The sequence below is a fragment of the Microtus pennsylvanicus genome, chromosome 1, assembly GCF_037038515.1.
Source record: "Microtus pennsylvanicus isolate mMicPen1 chromosome 1, mMicPen1.hap1, whole genome shotgun sequence".
NCBI classification, from domain to species: Eukaryota; Metazoa; Chordata; class Mammalia; order Rodentia; family Cricetidae; genus Microtus; species Microtus pennsylvanicus.
In genome coordinates, this window is record NC_134579.1 from 124,353,076 (window position 1) to 124,368,901 (window position 15,826).

Below are 15,826 nucleotides of genomic sequence, written 5' to 3' on the forward strand. Positions count from 1 at the left end.
GCCGGGGGTTTCCCCGCCTTACTCTTTTCGTAATCCAATGGGAAACAAGCACCGGGGAGTGCCCCGCCCTGGTGCGAGTGCCACAGACCAATAGGAGACGGCGATTGAGAGGTGGCGCGGCCAGCTGCGGGGCGGAGTCATCCCCGAGCGTGGACGGAGGCCTCGCGGGGTCAGCCCTGGACTCGTCCCACGCATGGCTGTGTGGGTATTTGGGGGCCGCCTTGGCCTGCGCGGGCATCTCGGCGCCTGCAGGCTGCTGTGTTCCCGTTTTCAGAGCCGCAGCTCTCAGGGCGAGGAAGACGGGAACAGGTGAGTGTCAACTCCAACAGTTGCGGGGGTGGGGATAGTTGTATTGGCTCCGTGGGTACGTCACGCTGGTGACGTCACCGGGGCAGCATGGCGTCAGAGACCAGAATTTCTTGGCACAAGTTCTAATGCAGTCCAGCTGTGGCCAGTCAGGGCAGGGCATGTCGATGCGGGCCATCAGGGCCCGCTATTCGGATTTTACCCAGTGTCCAAAGCGGTTTAGTTTTGGACATATTGGGATTAGTATTAGGACTCCAGACATCTTCTAAGAAAGACATAGTAGCACTTTGAAACTTGTACCGTAGACTTCCAGGACCTTAGAACCCGCAGACTACCATGAACTTAGAGTCAGTGTTTCCTGCCCAGTTCTCTGATTTTTGAATAACCTTGTAAGGTAACATTTTAATTGTAAACTACATATTTAAGTTATGCGCTGTGATTTAAAAATGGCAGTGTCTTGAGGGAGAGCAAGGACTGGGGTTGTGGCCCAGTGAGAGAACGTTTGTCTATCATGTCCAAAGCCTGGGCTCCAATTGCAGGCATCAAAAATTAACAAATTTAAAAAGTGAAAATACAATTTTTTTCCAAATTCCATTTTGCCAGTGTTTTTTATTTTGTGTGTGTGTGTGTGTGTGTGTGTGTCACTTGAACCCTTTGAAAACGCTCAGTTTTCTTTCCCCACGAAGCCGTAACTTTGTGATAGAGAAGTGGAGTTAGGGTGGACTAGGGGGAAGAGTTTGGGGAGGGTAGTGACCCGGGTCACGCTTAGAGTGGAACAGTCCTGGGCATAAATCCCAGTCCTGCCTCTTCCTGGAGACCCAGGGAGGTGAATCTTTGTGGGCTGCTATTTCTACAGAGAAGTTAATGGCTAACTTTGGGGGTGTGGGAGAAGCTGAAGGGTAATTCCAGGAGGTAGTAGCTTTAGTTCACTGTGGAGCTAGGGCCACGTGGAGTGGTGGGTTAGCTCCTCCAGCAAATATTTGTCAGTCACTTCACTGGACAGTGCACTACAGCAGTTACTGTGCCTGGGGTATTACCTAGAAGGCAAGGAGAACGGTTGACAGAAGATTGCCATCCCATCGAGAAGGGGGCTGAATGCTATCGCGGAGTTTGCAGCCAGCAAGCTGAGTGAAGTGCTCCCTGCACGCCACCCCCCTTACCATGTCTTGATGTCTCTTTCTCGTTAGGGTGCAGTCATCCTCGAAGACACCCAAGATCCCCAAGATTTATACCAAAACAGGAGACAAAGGTAGGGTGACGATGGGTGATAAATGCGGCAAGACACACAGCAGGCATCACTTTAAAGTTCTTCTCTCCTTGTGGTAGCCGTGTGACATGAAGTGACATGAAAAATTATTAATATGATATAATTATTAATATTAATAACTATCATTAAGTGTTCAAACTATTATCAAGTTGTAAAGAAGATGGGAATAGTGCGCGCTTGTAGTGCCAACACTCGGGAGACTGAGATAGGAGAGTCATGAGTTCAAGACCAGCTAGGGTGACATGTCAGTCTCCAGGCCAGCTTAGGAGACATAACTAAACCCTGTCTTGAACTAAAGGGAAGGCAAGTTGTGGGACTGGAAGTGTAGCTTAGTGATAGAATGCTTGTTTAGTATCCTGGAGGCCCTAGGTTCAACCCCAGAACTGAAAGAAAAAAAAAGATAAACAAAACCAGTGTGGCACAATCTAAGAACTCTGAGTCATGGGGTGGGAGGGATGGTTCAGTGGTTAAGAGCCTCTACTACTCTTCCAGAGGGCCCAGGTGTGGGTCCCAGCACCCACATTGGGTGGCTCACACTTTCCTATAATCTTTTTTTTTAAAAAATATTTATTTATTTATTATGTATACAATATTCTGTGTGTATGCCTGAAGGCCAGAAGAGGGCGCCAGACCTCTTTACAGATGGTTGTGAGCCACCATGTGGTTGCTGGGAATTGAACTCAGGACCTTTGGAAGAGCAGGCAATGCTCTTAACCACTGAGCCATCTCTCCAGCCCCACTTTCCTATAATCTTAATTCTAGAGGGATGCATTGCCTCTGACTTCTGGGCACCATCCCCACCCCCACACAATTAAAACAAATTAAAACTTTTAAAAATATGTTTTAGTTCTCTTGGATTAAAAGTTTAACTATAGGTATGGTGGTATAGACATGTAATCTTGGGACGCTGGATGCAGAGGCAGGAGGGTCACTGTAAGCTCAAGGCCAGCCTGGGCTTCAGAGTGAGACTGTGTCTCTAAAGAGAAGAAGAAGAAATTGTGTGTGTATTATGAGTGTATGTTTGTGTGTTTGTATACCTGGCTACACAGGAAGTTCTAGGCCAGCCAGGGCTACACAGTGAGACCTTGTGTCTAAAGAAATGGGGAAAAAAAGCTTGTGGAAGGGGACTCAGATATGTCTGAGAGGTTATCTCTTTGGATTTGGGTTTTTAGTTATAATTTATTTTTTGGGTGTGTCTGTGCCACAGTGCACTTGAGGTCAGAGAACAACTTTCAGGCGTTGGTTCCTTCCTCCCACCCTGTAGTTCCTGGGCATAAACTCGGGTCATCAGGCTTGGCAGCAGGCCCATTACCAGCGGAGCTGTCTCACTAGTCCTGAAAGAGTTAATCTTTGACTGGTAGCCAGGAGAGAGGTTGAACTGTGGGAGAGAGAAATACACAAAGTTCACATACTTTTCTTCTATTTTTTTTCAAAACAAACATTTCATTGCTTCAATTTTTTTTGTTTGTTTTATTTTTTGATACAGGGTTTCTCTGTGTAGCCCTTGGCTGTCCTGGAACTCACTCTGTAGACCAGGCTGGCCTCAGACTTACAGAGATCCTCCTGCCTCTGCCTTCCAAGTGCTGGGATTGAAGGTGTGCACCACCACCGCCCGGCACTTCAATATTTTAGTCAGTGCCAGGTGTAGCGTAACAGGGAAACAGACCACTGTGGTACCATTTTCTGAAACTTAAGACCATGCAGATTGTTAACAGCCACTGTGCTTGGGGCATGTCCTTCATGCCGAAGTATGCCTGTGCGTAAGGTGTGCTTCCCACCTCTGAGCTGCAGGGAAACAAGAAGTTGGAATGTAAGTGTCACAAATATGTTACTGTAACAACAGAAAAGAAATCATGCGTAGCAGTGACAGATGTCAGTTGGTGGTGTCAGTGCTTTCCACCAGAAAGGTCCGGGAACGGCCTCCAGTCAGTCACAGACGGGGCACTTGGCTCACTAAGGCCCAGCCATGGAGTCTTGCAGTAGCACTGGACAGGACTTCCCATAAGGTGAAGGGTGTGCTGACACAGGGCTGGGGCCAGGGAAGTGGAGCTTTGCTCTGCTTTGTTCCGGATCTGAAGTGGTCAGGAAGCAGCTTGGAAGGTGGGAGAGACAGGGAGATGGTGGGCTGTGACAGACAGATGAAGCCGTCACTATCCTTAGCCCAGAGAGCTCTGTGACTTCACTTCTGGCACGGTTCCTTTGATTTGTGGAGAGTGGTTTGTCACAGCTACGGTGTGACTATCTGTGGTGCTTGGTGGAGTCATTTGTGCGTGACGACAATGCAGTGGGTAGAGTAGCTAGCCAACACCAAAGCCACGTTTCTGGTACTAGGCCCGAGCTGTGACCTACGCTGAGGTCCAGACTAAATGACAGAGAGACAGCAAGACACCACAGGTGCTTTACTTCTTAAGCAGGAGGCTTCATTTGTGGCTCCTAGTCTAAATTAAAAGCATGCCAGGGAAGTAGAGGGGACACCTTTGGTCCATAGACATACATGCAGATAAAACACCCATACACGTATGTCACACCCCACCCTCGTCCAGCAAGGATGACACGCGACACACCGGAGCTCTTCTCACTGCAGTTTTATTCCAGGACTTTATTCACTTTCTCTCTCTCCCTCTCTCTTCCCCTCTCTTCCCGGGCAAACCTCTCCCAGCCCTGAAGTAGGCATGGGCTGCCAATCCTGGATTGCCAGGTGGGCATTGCCCATAGGTCCAAGCATATGCAAGCAGCTGATAATCATTGCGTGATAATAACATAAGTCAGACTTTAGCCATAGGAGTTGATTATACATTTCCATCAGGTGTGGCTTCACGCAGCTCGCTACACACGTGAAATAAAATAAATATTTTAAGTGTATCGGGAAAAATCTGTTTTTGATAAGATTCATTTGTTATTTTTATTTGATGTGTATGAGTGTTTGTCTACATGTATGTCTATGTACCATGTGCATGTCTGCTGCCTGAGAAGTCAGGAGACAGCATCAGATCCTGGAACTAGAATTATAGGTGGTTGTAAGCCACCACATGAGTGCTGGGACCTGAATCTGGGTCCTTGGCTGATGTGGGAGTAATTTCTTTCTAATCTGTTGCTTTCATTGGTTAATTAATAAAGAAACTGCCTAGGCCCATTTGATAGGCCAACCCTTAGGTGGGTGGAGTAAACAGAACAGAATGCTGGGAGAAAGAAGCCGAGTCAGTGAGTCGCCATGATTCTCCCACCCAACACAGACGCAGGTTAAGATCTTCCCTGGTAAGCCACCTCGTGGGCTACACGGATTATTAGAAATGGGTTAGATCAATATGTAAGAGCTAGCCAATAAGAGGCTGGAACTAATGGGCCAGGCAGTGTTTAAAAGAATACAGTTTCCATGTAATTATTTCGGGTATAAAGCTAGCTGTGCGGGCAGCCGGGTGCCAGGAACGTAGCCCACCGCTCCTTTTACAACACTTGGCAAGAATAGCAAGTGCTCTTAACCACTGAACCATCCCTCCAACTCCTGCCCCTCCCTTCAGACAGCCCCCAATTCTTAATGTGCTAAATATCTGCCCTAGGATTTTCCAGCACCTTCACAGGAGAGCGGAGACCTAAAGATGACCAAGTATTTGAGGCTTTGGGAACTACAGATGAACTAAGTTCAGCTATTGGGTAAGGGGGGCAAGGATGGGCCCTGATGTGAAGTTAACCTGTGGCATTGGTGACTGTCATCATTGTGACATTCTCCCGGGTCCTGGAGGGTCTGGAAGGTTGCCTGGATGAATCTGTATGAGCTGTTAGCACAGGCTGGTCAGTTCCATGGGTCTGCAGGTTATAGGTCTGTCCCTCTGTCAACACAGGGCGGTCCCTTCTTCTCACCCTCCCTGGTTCTGTCACTTGGAGCACACATGTGCCATCAGGAGACAGGCTGTGGGGGAAAGAGGTGAGGTCAGGTGATCGTCAGTGCATCAGAGGTGGCCCCCCTGTGAATGGATTTTAAAGTGAGTCAGGGGTTAGAAGCCTTGCTCAATGATTCCTGTCCTCAGCTCCCAATCCCGACTGCTTATCACACTGAAGGATTAATCCCCACCCTCACTTCCAGCCATTGCACGCTGGCTGCACTGCTGCCAAATATGGCCTCTGTGGAACCCTGATGATGAGACCACTGTCTGGGGCCCTATAGGTCCTGGTGGGTGAGGCTCGTGCCGGCTCCTGAGACTTCCTGTGTGACCCCCTTCCCATTGCCCTGGTCAGAACCAGTCACATCCTGGTACTGTGGGAAAGGCCAAATGCACGTGGATGACCACATGGTGGGCGTGCTGGCCACACTGGGGTGTGAACACTGATAGGCTGCTCCTTGAGCTCTGCCCGGCCCTGTGGTCACAGATGTGGGGATCAGGAAGATCTGTGTTCAGATTCTGTACCATCCCTTAGTAGTTGTGTGACTTCAGGTCAGACCAGACACCCTTGTTTTAAACCTCAGTTTGCTGTTCTGTGAAATGGTCATGGAAGTCCTTTCCCTCTGTTCTTATGAATTAATATGATAAATCTGCATCTCCCTGACTTATCTTTATCATTGCCCCGGGAACTCTCAGGCTCATGGTCCCAGGTGCCAGGAGTGGAGTGGACAATGATGACAGATGTGCCCCAGCCAGCATAGCCTTTCCTGTTGTAGTAAGAAGAGCGGTGGGCTGCGTTCCCGCCCAGCTCCGCACGGCTAGCTTTACCTGAAATAATTACATAGAAACTGTATTCTTTTAAACACTGCCTGGCCTATTAGTTCTAGCCTCTTCTTGGCTAATTCTCATATCTTGATTAACCCATTTCTAATAATGTGTGTTGCACCATGAGGTGGTGCCTTACCAGGAAGGATCTTAGCCTGCGTCCATCTTGGAGAGGAGAGCGATAGCATCTGTGACTCACTTCCCTTCTTCCCAGCATTCTGTTTGGTCTACTCTGCCTACCTAAATTCTGCCTTATCAGGCCAAGCAGTTTTCTTTATTAATTAACCAATGAAAGCAACAAATAGACAGATGACCCACCTCCATCACCTTGTCATCCAGAGGAAGACAGATGTTAGGAGTGCGTGCTCTGTTCTGATTGGAAGATGATTGTTTGCTGTTCGCCCCGCTGCTCCTTTTCCTGTCCTCTGGCCTCTCTGCCTGGGAGGGTGCTCGACCAGCGGAACTGCCAACCCTACGCCCGATGTCCTGGTCTTCGCTTCCACGAGGGCCCAGTGATGGGAGGCAGCAGTGGGCAGAGAGGAAGTGTGCGGAGGAAAACCTGGGAGTGTGGACAAAGTGTTTACCACCCGAGTGTGGCCCTGGCAGGCTCTGGGTCCTGCTGCTCACCCTCTGAGTTTGGAATGCACCTGCATCCCTCCCTTGCTTCTCTGGGCTTCTGTGCTTTCCACTCTTCACCGTCAGTCATCAGTTCCTGTATCTCTGCTTGCATCTTTGAGGATTGTCCCTTTGAGAGTTTCTCTGCCAGGAATCCTTCTCATGTGCCATCATCTGTCCCCTGCCAGGCCTCGTGGGGTGCAAGAGGGGAGTGCAGCGTCTTTGACCTATGTCTGGGAAGTTGTCTCTTCATCTGTCCTACTTTACCACGGAACTCCTGTTCATCCTTCAGAGTCCCACCTTCCTCTTCACCCCTCGTCAAGGTTCTTTTTTTTTGTTGTTGTTTTTTCGAGACAGGGTTTGTCTGTAGCTTTGGAGCCTATCCTTGTATTAACTCTTGTAGACCAGGCTGGTCTCGAACTCACAGAGATCCACCTGCCTCTGCCTCCCGAGTGCTGGGATTAAAGGCGTGCGCCACCACCACCCGGCTCCTCGTCAAGGTTCTTAACCCCTGCATTGTGGTGCACGGCACACATCTTTATCTCCTACTGGACAGGCCCCAGGTACTCTGCTCCCTACCGTATCAACAGGACCGGCCTGGGCAAGGGCAGAGAGGAACAGCTGACTGGGGAGAAAGAACACAATAAAAGCACTCTAGGAAGCAAATGCCCCTGTCTACCTGGTGTTCTCTTTGTCAACAAGAAAGACTGCTATGGTCACTGTAGGTCATGGTATCTTACCGCCCCACAGCATTCTGTTACGGGCTAATTTTTCCTTGTACTCTTAGGTTTGCCATGGAGGTGATCACAGAAAAAGGCCACACATTTGCCGAAGAACTTCAGAAAGTAAGTTACATCGTTTTAGCCTATATTGTGGCTTTTTGTCCCCACGACTTGGGTGTCGCTGGCTTCCTCCTCTGCCCGTTGCCTCTTTGTGCCACGGTAGGTAGTTACTTCTGAGAACTGCTCTGTCCTCATTTCTGAAGTAAGGACACGTAATCCTCCGTGAGATGAGGGGTGCTGTGTAAAGGGCGGCTCTGCTCTCCAGAGGTCCGTGTCACATCTGGCAGCGAGAAAGCTGCTGGTGTCAGTACCCCACATTGCACAGGGACAGCATCTTGGCAAAGAACAACCAATGCCAGTGGCCACAGCCCAGGCTGAAGAACAGCATGCTCAGGAGCCCAGCTGTAAGTCTCAGCCAGGCTGAGTGTGCTTGGTAGTGTTGCAGTTGAGTTCCAACAGACCCGCCAGCCAGGGCACCAGCCACATCTTTCTAGACCCTTGCTGCTGTCTCCCAGGCATCGCTGTAGCCTGCCTGGGGGACTCAGGAGCACAGGAGTCCTTCCTGAGTCCTCCTGTCCTGCTGGCCACTGCCTTCCATATCCTGTCCTTCACAGTTGAGGTGGCTCTGGCACATTTGGTCACTTTGTTCATTGAATTACAACTCCAGAACTGTCAGCGTAGAGAAAGAAGGCAGGTACGTGGGAGCCAGAGATCAGACCAAGAAGGTGCCTCTTGGGTTGCACTTAGCAGAACTTTACTCCCTCAAATTCCCCTCTGGAGGCCTCATGGTGCTTAGTTTGGACAGTTTGCCTTTGGATGTGAATTCAGAAGTTCTGTTAGCTCCTCACTGCCTAGTGTGCACACTCTGCTGGCACGTCCCTCTCATAGGCTCTGCTGGTACACTCTGTGGCACACGTTGCTGGCACGCTCTGTGGCTCCTGTGCACATGCAATAGTGCGGTACGGTTGCACAATTTCCACCTAGCCTGCTACTGATGACCTTTTTTCTCTCCTCCTGTTCCCCAGATCCAGTGCACGTTACAGGATGTTGGCTCTGCCCTGGCTACTCCACGATCCTCAGCCAGGGAGGCTCACTTAAGTAATTCCCAGCCCTGCTCAGGGAATTCTTGGGGTCCTGGGGTGGGGACCGCCCCTTAGTGTAGGTCCCCGGGCTCTCTGGCAGGGCAGACGACTTGTTCTCTGCTTTGGGAAAGTCGTTAGCTTCAAAGCTGATAGGAACCGTTGGCAGGATACCGTGCAGAAGGGAAGGGGTGTTTCCCAAATGTACTCATGGCATGCTTACAGGAGGCCTTTCTGCCCCTGACTCCTCAGAACTCACGGTCTTCGAGGAAGGGCCTATCATGGAGCTGGAACAGTGGATTGACAAGTACTCCAGCCAGCTTCCCCCACTCACGGCTTTCATTCTGCCTGTAGGTATTGCGGGGCTCAACCTGGGGTAGCCAGGGTGGGTGTAGTGACAGAAACACGTGAGCTTGCCATTAGTTCCAACTTTGACTTTTACCACTACAAAGCCACCCCCAGCACCCCACTCCTTTTCCTGTCCACTTGAGAGCCACCCCAGAGGTGTGTCTGGTAGGGCTCTGGGAGGCAGAAGACTGTCCAGGGTGGAGCAATGCTGGCCAATGCTCACTTTCTCTTTCAGTCTGGAGGCAAGAGCAGCTCAGCCCTGCACTTCTGCCGGGCCGTGTGCCGACGAGCTGAGCGACGGTAAGGGTCCCAGAGGCCAATGCAGGAGCCTTATACCTGTGCCATCCGACCCTTCCCTAGGTGACTTCATCATGTCATTTCCTAAGTCCCATGTCACAGAGGGGACTGTGATAGGTGACTGCATACTGCTCAAAGGCAAGCAGAGTTTTCCCTCCTCCTGAGATTCACAAGAAGCCAGTGACATATTCCAGGCTATAGGGAGGCGCAGGGAGAATAACATGAAAGGACCCTTCTGGAATTAGACAGAAAGGACCGTAGGGGCCCTGTGGTTAGGGAGGACCCAGGTAGAAGCTGTTCATAGTCTAGCCACCTCCTGCCTTGCCTCATTTCCAAACTCAGTGTTCATGGTCTCAGGAGGTTCCTCACAGTGCTCCCCTCCCCAGGAGTCAGGCAGCTAAGTTAGCAGGACCTCCCAACAGGTTCTGTGGCTGGGGCCACCCTTCCACAGTCTCCCATATCACAAGAGTTTTGTCCTTCACAAAAGGCTCATAGACCTAGACATTCCCAGATGCATCTTGGGTAACAAAAAAAGCTTGGGCCTCAAGAGAAAATTGTGCTTTGTACAAAGTCACCCATATCACTGTAGCGAGCAGAGGGAGTGGCCTACAGGCCCAGCATGAGACTGAGCTGGTGTTGCATCCTCTGTGTGGCAGACAGGCCCCAGCCACGACAGGGACCTGCCAGTGACCCGCCAGGATGCTCTCAGGGCAGGTGGTTACCTAGGTGAAGCAACCATGCTGAGTGGGAGGTGCCTCCAGGCCTGCCTAGACATAAGACTTCTGGGGTACTGGCCAAGTACATCATCTTGGATAGGGTCAAAACACCTCAGGCTGGCTTGGGAGAGTACCAACAGGGATCAGGCAGTGTGTGTATGTGTGGAGGAGTCGGGTGGGATGTTATCACGCCATGGTATCCAGTAGGCACACTGTCCCAAGTGTATGCACACATTTAGAATTACTAGTTAGAACGGTAGCTCTTTGGGGATTAAGGCCCAGATAAGCCTTCTTTTGAAGACTAGAGGCTGGCAGCTCTGCCCACGTAGGAGCCGAGACTGTGCTTGTTGGCACAAAGGCCAGCAGACTGGACTATTGGCCAGCCTACTCTCAACTTACCTGCTGTGCCACCTCCTTCACTCGCCAGGCCACATCATGTATGTCCAAGGGAAGGGGTCAGCTGAGGTAATGGTGGAGTTTCATATCTGCTTCATAGTTGTCAGGGTTAGTTTAAGTGGTGAGGTCAAGGGGCGCTCCATGTCCTGGCTCCCGTGTGTTGAGCCTGGCCGTGGAACCTGTATGTGTCTGTGCCCCAGCTCCTGTGTGCTGAGCCTGGCGTGGAACCTGACTGCGTCTGTGTCCTGGCTCCCATGTGTTGAGCCTGGCCGTGGAACTCATGTCCCGGCTCCTGTGTGTTGAGCCTGGTCATGGAACCTGACTGCGTCCGTGCTCTGGCTCCTGTGTGTTGAGCCTGGCCATGGAACCTGACTGTGTCCGTGTGTTCTCTTTACAGTGTAGTGCCTCTTGTCCAAATGGGAGAAACGGATGCAAATGTGGCGAAGTTCTTAAACAGGTGCTGAAGTGGAGTATGGCGGGTCTCTGAACCTCCAGGCATGCTGTGAACCCTAAGAGCATCCACAGCTAAGGCCAACACCTCTCCCTCATTCCCTCCATTGCTCCCTCTTCTCTCCTCCTCCCACCCCCAGCATGTATGTTTGTGAGTGTGCTGTCTGCAGACCAGCCCTGTCCCATCTGTGAGGTAAGGCTCTGGTTAGGAAGTGCCAGTAAGAGCCAACAAAGGCACACCTAAATTAAAGGAGCAGGCTGCTCTCTGGGTCTGTTCATGGAGACTGATGCCCAGGGCCTTGATGTTAACCGACAGGAAGCCTGTCCCGCCAGCATCTCTACCTGAATACCCTAGGTGGCGCACAACCCTGCTGAGCTCAGGCCCCAGTGCTGTGAGCCAGGAAATCCAACAGTGCCCTGCCCTGTGGTCAGCCTCTGCATCGCAGCTGTACCTCAGGCTCAGACATGGGCCAGCGGAGGACTTGAGGAAGGTGGGGGCTGCACCCAGGAGCTGCCTAGTCATGCAGACAGTGACCTCATAATGCCTGGCGGTGGGATGTCCCGTATTATCCCCACCTCCCCCAGATGTAGACTTCTTGGATCCTCACAGGTTCCCTGCCTCCTGGGTGGAATGTCACCCAGACTGAGTGAGAGACAGCTCCTTTTTAACTCAGAAGAACCGCTGGACGTCCAGTGTTGTGTGGGTCAGGGCAGGTCATCCCGACTCCCTGCAGGTTCCCAGGAGTCACCAAGAAAGCAGCATATCCTTCCCTAGGAACATGAGGTTCAGAAGGGCAGTGTAGAGTCCCGTGGTCCTGCTAGCCAGCAGTGGGCCCCAGGAGTTAGCAGTAGTGCACCAGATGGGAGGGAAGGAGAGGAGGGGAGCAGCAGGCATGGAGGGGAGAGTGGCAAAAGCTAGCTGTTAGCCTCCCTGTAAGTACCTCGAGGTGTAGCATCACCTGGTAGTCTCTGTCCCTTTCCCGTAGAAGGCCTCTTGTCCTGAGCCCATCACTGCTGGGTCTGCGGAAGAGGTAGGGATCTAGACGTTGATCATGAGACTCCTCCAGGCTGCTGATTCTCAAGTGGGGCATTAGCAGTGTCTAGAGATGTCTGGGTGGTTGTGTCTAGTTCTGGTGCCACTGGCCACTCTGCATGCACGGGAGAGCCCTAGCCATAAAGAATAAGACTCACCTAAGGCCTCTTTATGCAAAATGTGACTCCTGATCCTGTCTGGGATTGGGGCTGACCTGCAGACTCCTGGTCTGTGAAGCTCCCCTGAATCCCAGATGTCACATCCCTGTCACAGGAAATGGAGAAGCAGCTCAAGTAGCCAGCGTTCCTAGGCTCCACCCTTGCAACTGAGGGTGGGCAAATAGCCTGTGCCCACAGGAGCACTCCAGGAGTGCTCCAGCCCCACCATCCATCATACCACAGGGTGCTCCCGGGGGTACGAGACTCACCTTTCCTGCTTGAAGACCAGCTAGGTATGAGCCAGCTGGTATCAGTCTCTCACACCCGTCCTTGTTGCTTCTTTCTGCCCTTCCAGACTCAGCGATTACCTCTTCACTGTAGCCAGATATGCAGCCATGAAGGAGGGCAGCCAAGAGAAAATATACAAGAAACGTGATGTGTGAGACATGTGGAAATGGTGAGAGCCTCGGAGGCCCATCTGGAGAGACTGTGGTGTTAACAGAATGGAAGTGGGGCTGAGGTAGACTTGGGGTCACCTCACACCCCCTCTCAGACTCCTGCTGGCTTCCCCGGGCTGTGTTCGAACACATGGGACTGAGCTCCATACTGCTGGAAGGAAAGGAACACTGAAGGCTACGAAGAAAAGGGGTCACTCAGCATTGGGACTGAACATGGGGAAGGTTTGAATCTCACACTTGGGGGGAGTGTATATAAGAGAGAAAGAGATGTTGCTGCCAACTCTGGCTTCTCAAGGATTTGGAATGTACCAGAGGCTCCTGAAGTTACCAGTGCCAACACTGAGCCCTCTGCTGTTGCACTGGGCTGGTGACTGCTCCTGTGAGCCACACCACATTGTGTTCTATTCCACTTGTCACCGCTGCTGCTCCTCACTATGGAATGACATTGCCAGTGGCGCTGTGCCCTTGAGAAGAGGGATATTTATGAAAGGCTGAAGGCAGCCCTGAGAGCTTACGGATTCCACACCTGCTGGTAGGTAGTGACTGCGGAAGCACAGGTCAGGGATGCTGGATCAGCTCAGCGCTCTCCACTATGCACCTGCTTGGCTTCCATGCTAGGTGTGGGTGGACTGGCCTCTAGCTGCCTTCCTTGTTAGTCAGCAAGCATTTGACTTCAGCCAAGTGCCCTCCCTCCCACCTTCCTGCTGCTGTTTCAGGCTAGCAGCTACACATATATCTATCTTCTGGGGTCTTTAAAGGATAGATACTGGGTAGGAGGAATACCTCCCCGGGAGGCAGTTCCATCCAATGCCAGTACAGCCACCATAGTGAGGCACAGATCAGATATGGAGTTGGTGCTGTGTGTGCTAATGGAGCGTCATGTTCCGGGCCTGGGGGTCGTGTTCCAAGAGCTTGTAGCAGCAGCCCTGTACTCCGCCTACAGCTACCGCTCCCCCTAAAAAGACAGACTGAACTCAAGGAAATAGCAGCCTAGCCCCCTAGCCTATGCCTTCAGCATTCTTGGGTAGCTCTTACGGTAGATCTCAGTGTTCAGGCTCCAGGCATTGCCTAGCCTTTTGCAACCGCCCCCAGTCCTCATGGGGCAATTCCCACTGTGCACTGGCACAGCTGCCGAACTGTTGCTTTAAATTGTACCCATTTATCACCGGCCTCTCTCCACTTGCATACCTCACTCCTCGAAAAGATTGCAGGAAGGCTCCCTATCTTTTTAAAAAAAATTTGTCAATAGCTGTTTCATTGAGATACAATGCCACCTACCAGAAATTTCTTTCTAAAATGGACAGTCCAGTGGGTTTTATGATATTGCCTTGTTTTTGCTATCTCATAGCTCACACCCGTGAAGATGGCTCTAGTTTGGGACAGTATTCACCTTTGTTAGCAGAGGTGTCCCCCTCCCTCTGCAGTGGTGCCTGCCAGTGCTACAGAGGGGCCCCAGGCTCCTGCTCACACTGGACCCCCGCACTGGGAGTGGGGTCACGTTTCTGCAGGAAGGGAAACTGAGGCTCAGAACTGGCCTAGGGGTCTCATGACCCTCCCACCCCCAAGCCACCAGCGCTCAGCAGTCGTTTTAATCACAGCAGTGTCAGGCACTAATAGATCTGCGGTCGCGTTGCTCACCGAGTTTCCCCTAACTGGTATTTCATGGCTATTGGTAGTGTGCATTTCTCACTGAGTAATTTCCCGAGCCTGAACTTGTAGCACATCCCAGTGATAAACGTCCCCAGTTCCGAGTCCCCTGTCAGCTGCAATGTCACCCTTACCTCCTCCTGAGCACCTCCTGACAGCCCATCCAGTTTTATGATCCCTCTGTCCCAGTGATCATGACTGAACCTTTAAGAATCCAGACGCATTTCAAGTTTAATTGAATAAAATTCTTTGTATAATAAATTCCGCATGAATGCTACATAAATCAGTGCCTGGAAGGATTTGTGGCTCATCTCTCTCCCCAGATGGGGTTCGAGGATCCTGCTGGCAGTGCTGTACCCAAACTGGTCCTGTCTTGATTACCAAAAGGAATAAATTTGCCTTTGGGGTCCTGTGGAGGGTGTGGCTTCTGCTGTCATGTCCTAGGATTGATCTTGGAGTCCCTCCTGGAAGATGGCACTTTTTCCAGGCAGGGCAGAAGACAAGCACACCAGGGGTTTGGGGAAGGGTTTCAGAGTCGTATACGTTATAGAATCAGAACTCCCATCTTTGATTGCTTTGGAATCCTGGAGAAGGCTGTGCACACACTCTCTTTAGAGTGGTGTACACATTCTTTCTAGGTTATTGCCAAGTTTGCATGCATCCTGAAAGTCCATGTAACCCCAAGGTAAGATTCCCAGGCAAGCTGGGGCACTGTGGCACATGCCTGTTGTCCCAACAACAGTGGAAGGCTGAGGCAGATGGACTGTCTGAACAACCTGGGAGTTTAAGACCAGCCTGGGCAACATGGCAAGACCCTGTCTCAAAAAAAAAAAAATAACAAAAAAATAACAGCACCCTCTTCAAAAGCTAAGTGTGGATCCATGGTGTACCTTCCTCCAACAGCAACTTAGGGTTTCACGGAGCCCCCAACCTTGAAGGTGAGAAGGCATGCCTGGAGCTAGAGACGGGGCCTCCTGGGAGCCTTGGATGTCTGCAGAACCTGGAGGGACAGTGAATGACTGACAGGCACACAGCTCCACCCTGGCCTCCTAGACCCCGAGAACAGGCCTGTCACTTGCTAGCCTATGAACTCTGGACACTGTGGTCATTTCTTCATCCTTGCCTTCTCACTGGTAAAACGAAAAAAGTCTTGGGGCTCTGTGGCCACTGGGAGAGCATGCGTACTTAGGAAGTGTTTGCCAGGGCCCTGGCAAATGCTAGCTACTGATACTTGAATTCAAATTCCAGCTTTGTCACCTTGAACAATTCCTTTAGCTACCTTGTAGCCTAGGCTGGCCTGGAGCTTGTGATCCTCGCACCTGAGGGCCCTTTCTGCTCTAGAGCACTGGCGGATGAGTAGGGTGTACTGTGCCTGGAACGCTGGATAACAGCAGCTTGCTGAGATTCGAGGCCGACTCCCCTGGCCTGGTCGGTGTAGCCGTTATGGCTGAGCAGCTTTGTCCTCTTCAAAGCCATTCTGAGCCCTGAGTGTGGTGCCAGGCTTTGAGATGGGGTTTTGCCACAGAGCCAGCTGACCTCAAACTTATTATTCCCCTGCCTTGGTTCTCTGA

The 15,826-nt window shown here is 51.3% G+C and overlaps 1 protein-coding gene across 3 annotated transcripts; it reads left to right on the forward strand.

The window, feature by feature from the left end:
• The first annotated feature begins 134 nt into the window (after positions 1-134).
• Positions 135-14,669, forward strand: Mmab (metabolism of cobalamin associated B). Of its 3 annotated transcripts, XM_075982910.1 has the most exons (10): positions 137-309; positions 1,494-1,555; positions 5,131-5,224; positions 7,679-7,736; positions 8,699-8,771; positions 9,005-9,102; positions 9,336-9,400; positions 10,907-10,966; positions 12,266-12,323; positions 12,506-12,626. In XM_075982910.1, exons 1-9 carry the CDS (start codon positions 194-196, stop codon positions 12,300-12,302), a joined length of 663 nt encoding a protein of 220 aa, XP_075839025.1. In that variant the 5' UTR covers positions 137-193; the 3' UTR covers positions 12,303-12,323; positions 12,506-12,626. The 3 variants fall into 3 exon arrangements, with proteins under 3 accessions (XP_075839014.1, XP_075839025.1, XP_075839034.1); XM_075982899.1 differs by lacking the exon at positions 12,266-12,323 and having other exon boundaries at positions 135-309; positions 12,506-14,669; XM_075982919.1 differs by lacking the exons at positions 9,336-9,400; positions 12,266-12,323 and having other exon boundaries at positions 12,506-14,534.
• The last annotated feature ends 1,157 nt before the right edge of the window (positions 14,670-15,826 follow it).

What these genes read in the sequence shown, in the direction of transcription:
- Mmab (XM_075982899.1), top strand. Translation starts at nt 194, where the DNA reads ATGGCTGTGTGGGTATTTGGGGGCCGCCTTGGCCTGCGCGGGCATCTC. An exon ending in TTGCCGAAGAACTTCAGAAA is followed by an intron (nt 7,737 to 8,698) that starts GTAAGTTACATC and finishes CCTGTTCCCCAG; the next exon opens with ATCCAGTGCACGTTACAGGA. An exon ending in GTGGCGAAGTTCTTAAACAG is followed by an intron (nt 10,967 to 12,505) that starts GTGCTGAAGTGG and finishes CTGCCCTTCCAG; the next exon opens with ACTCAGCGATTACCTCTTCA.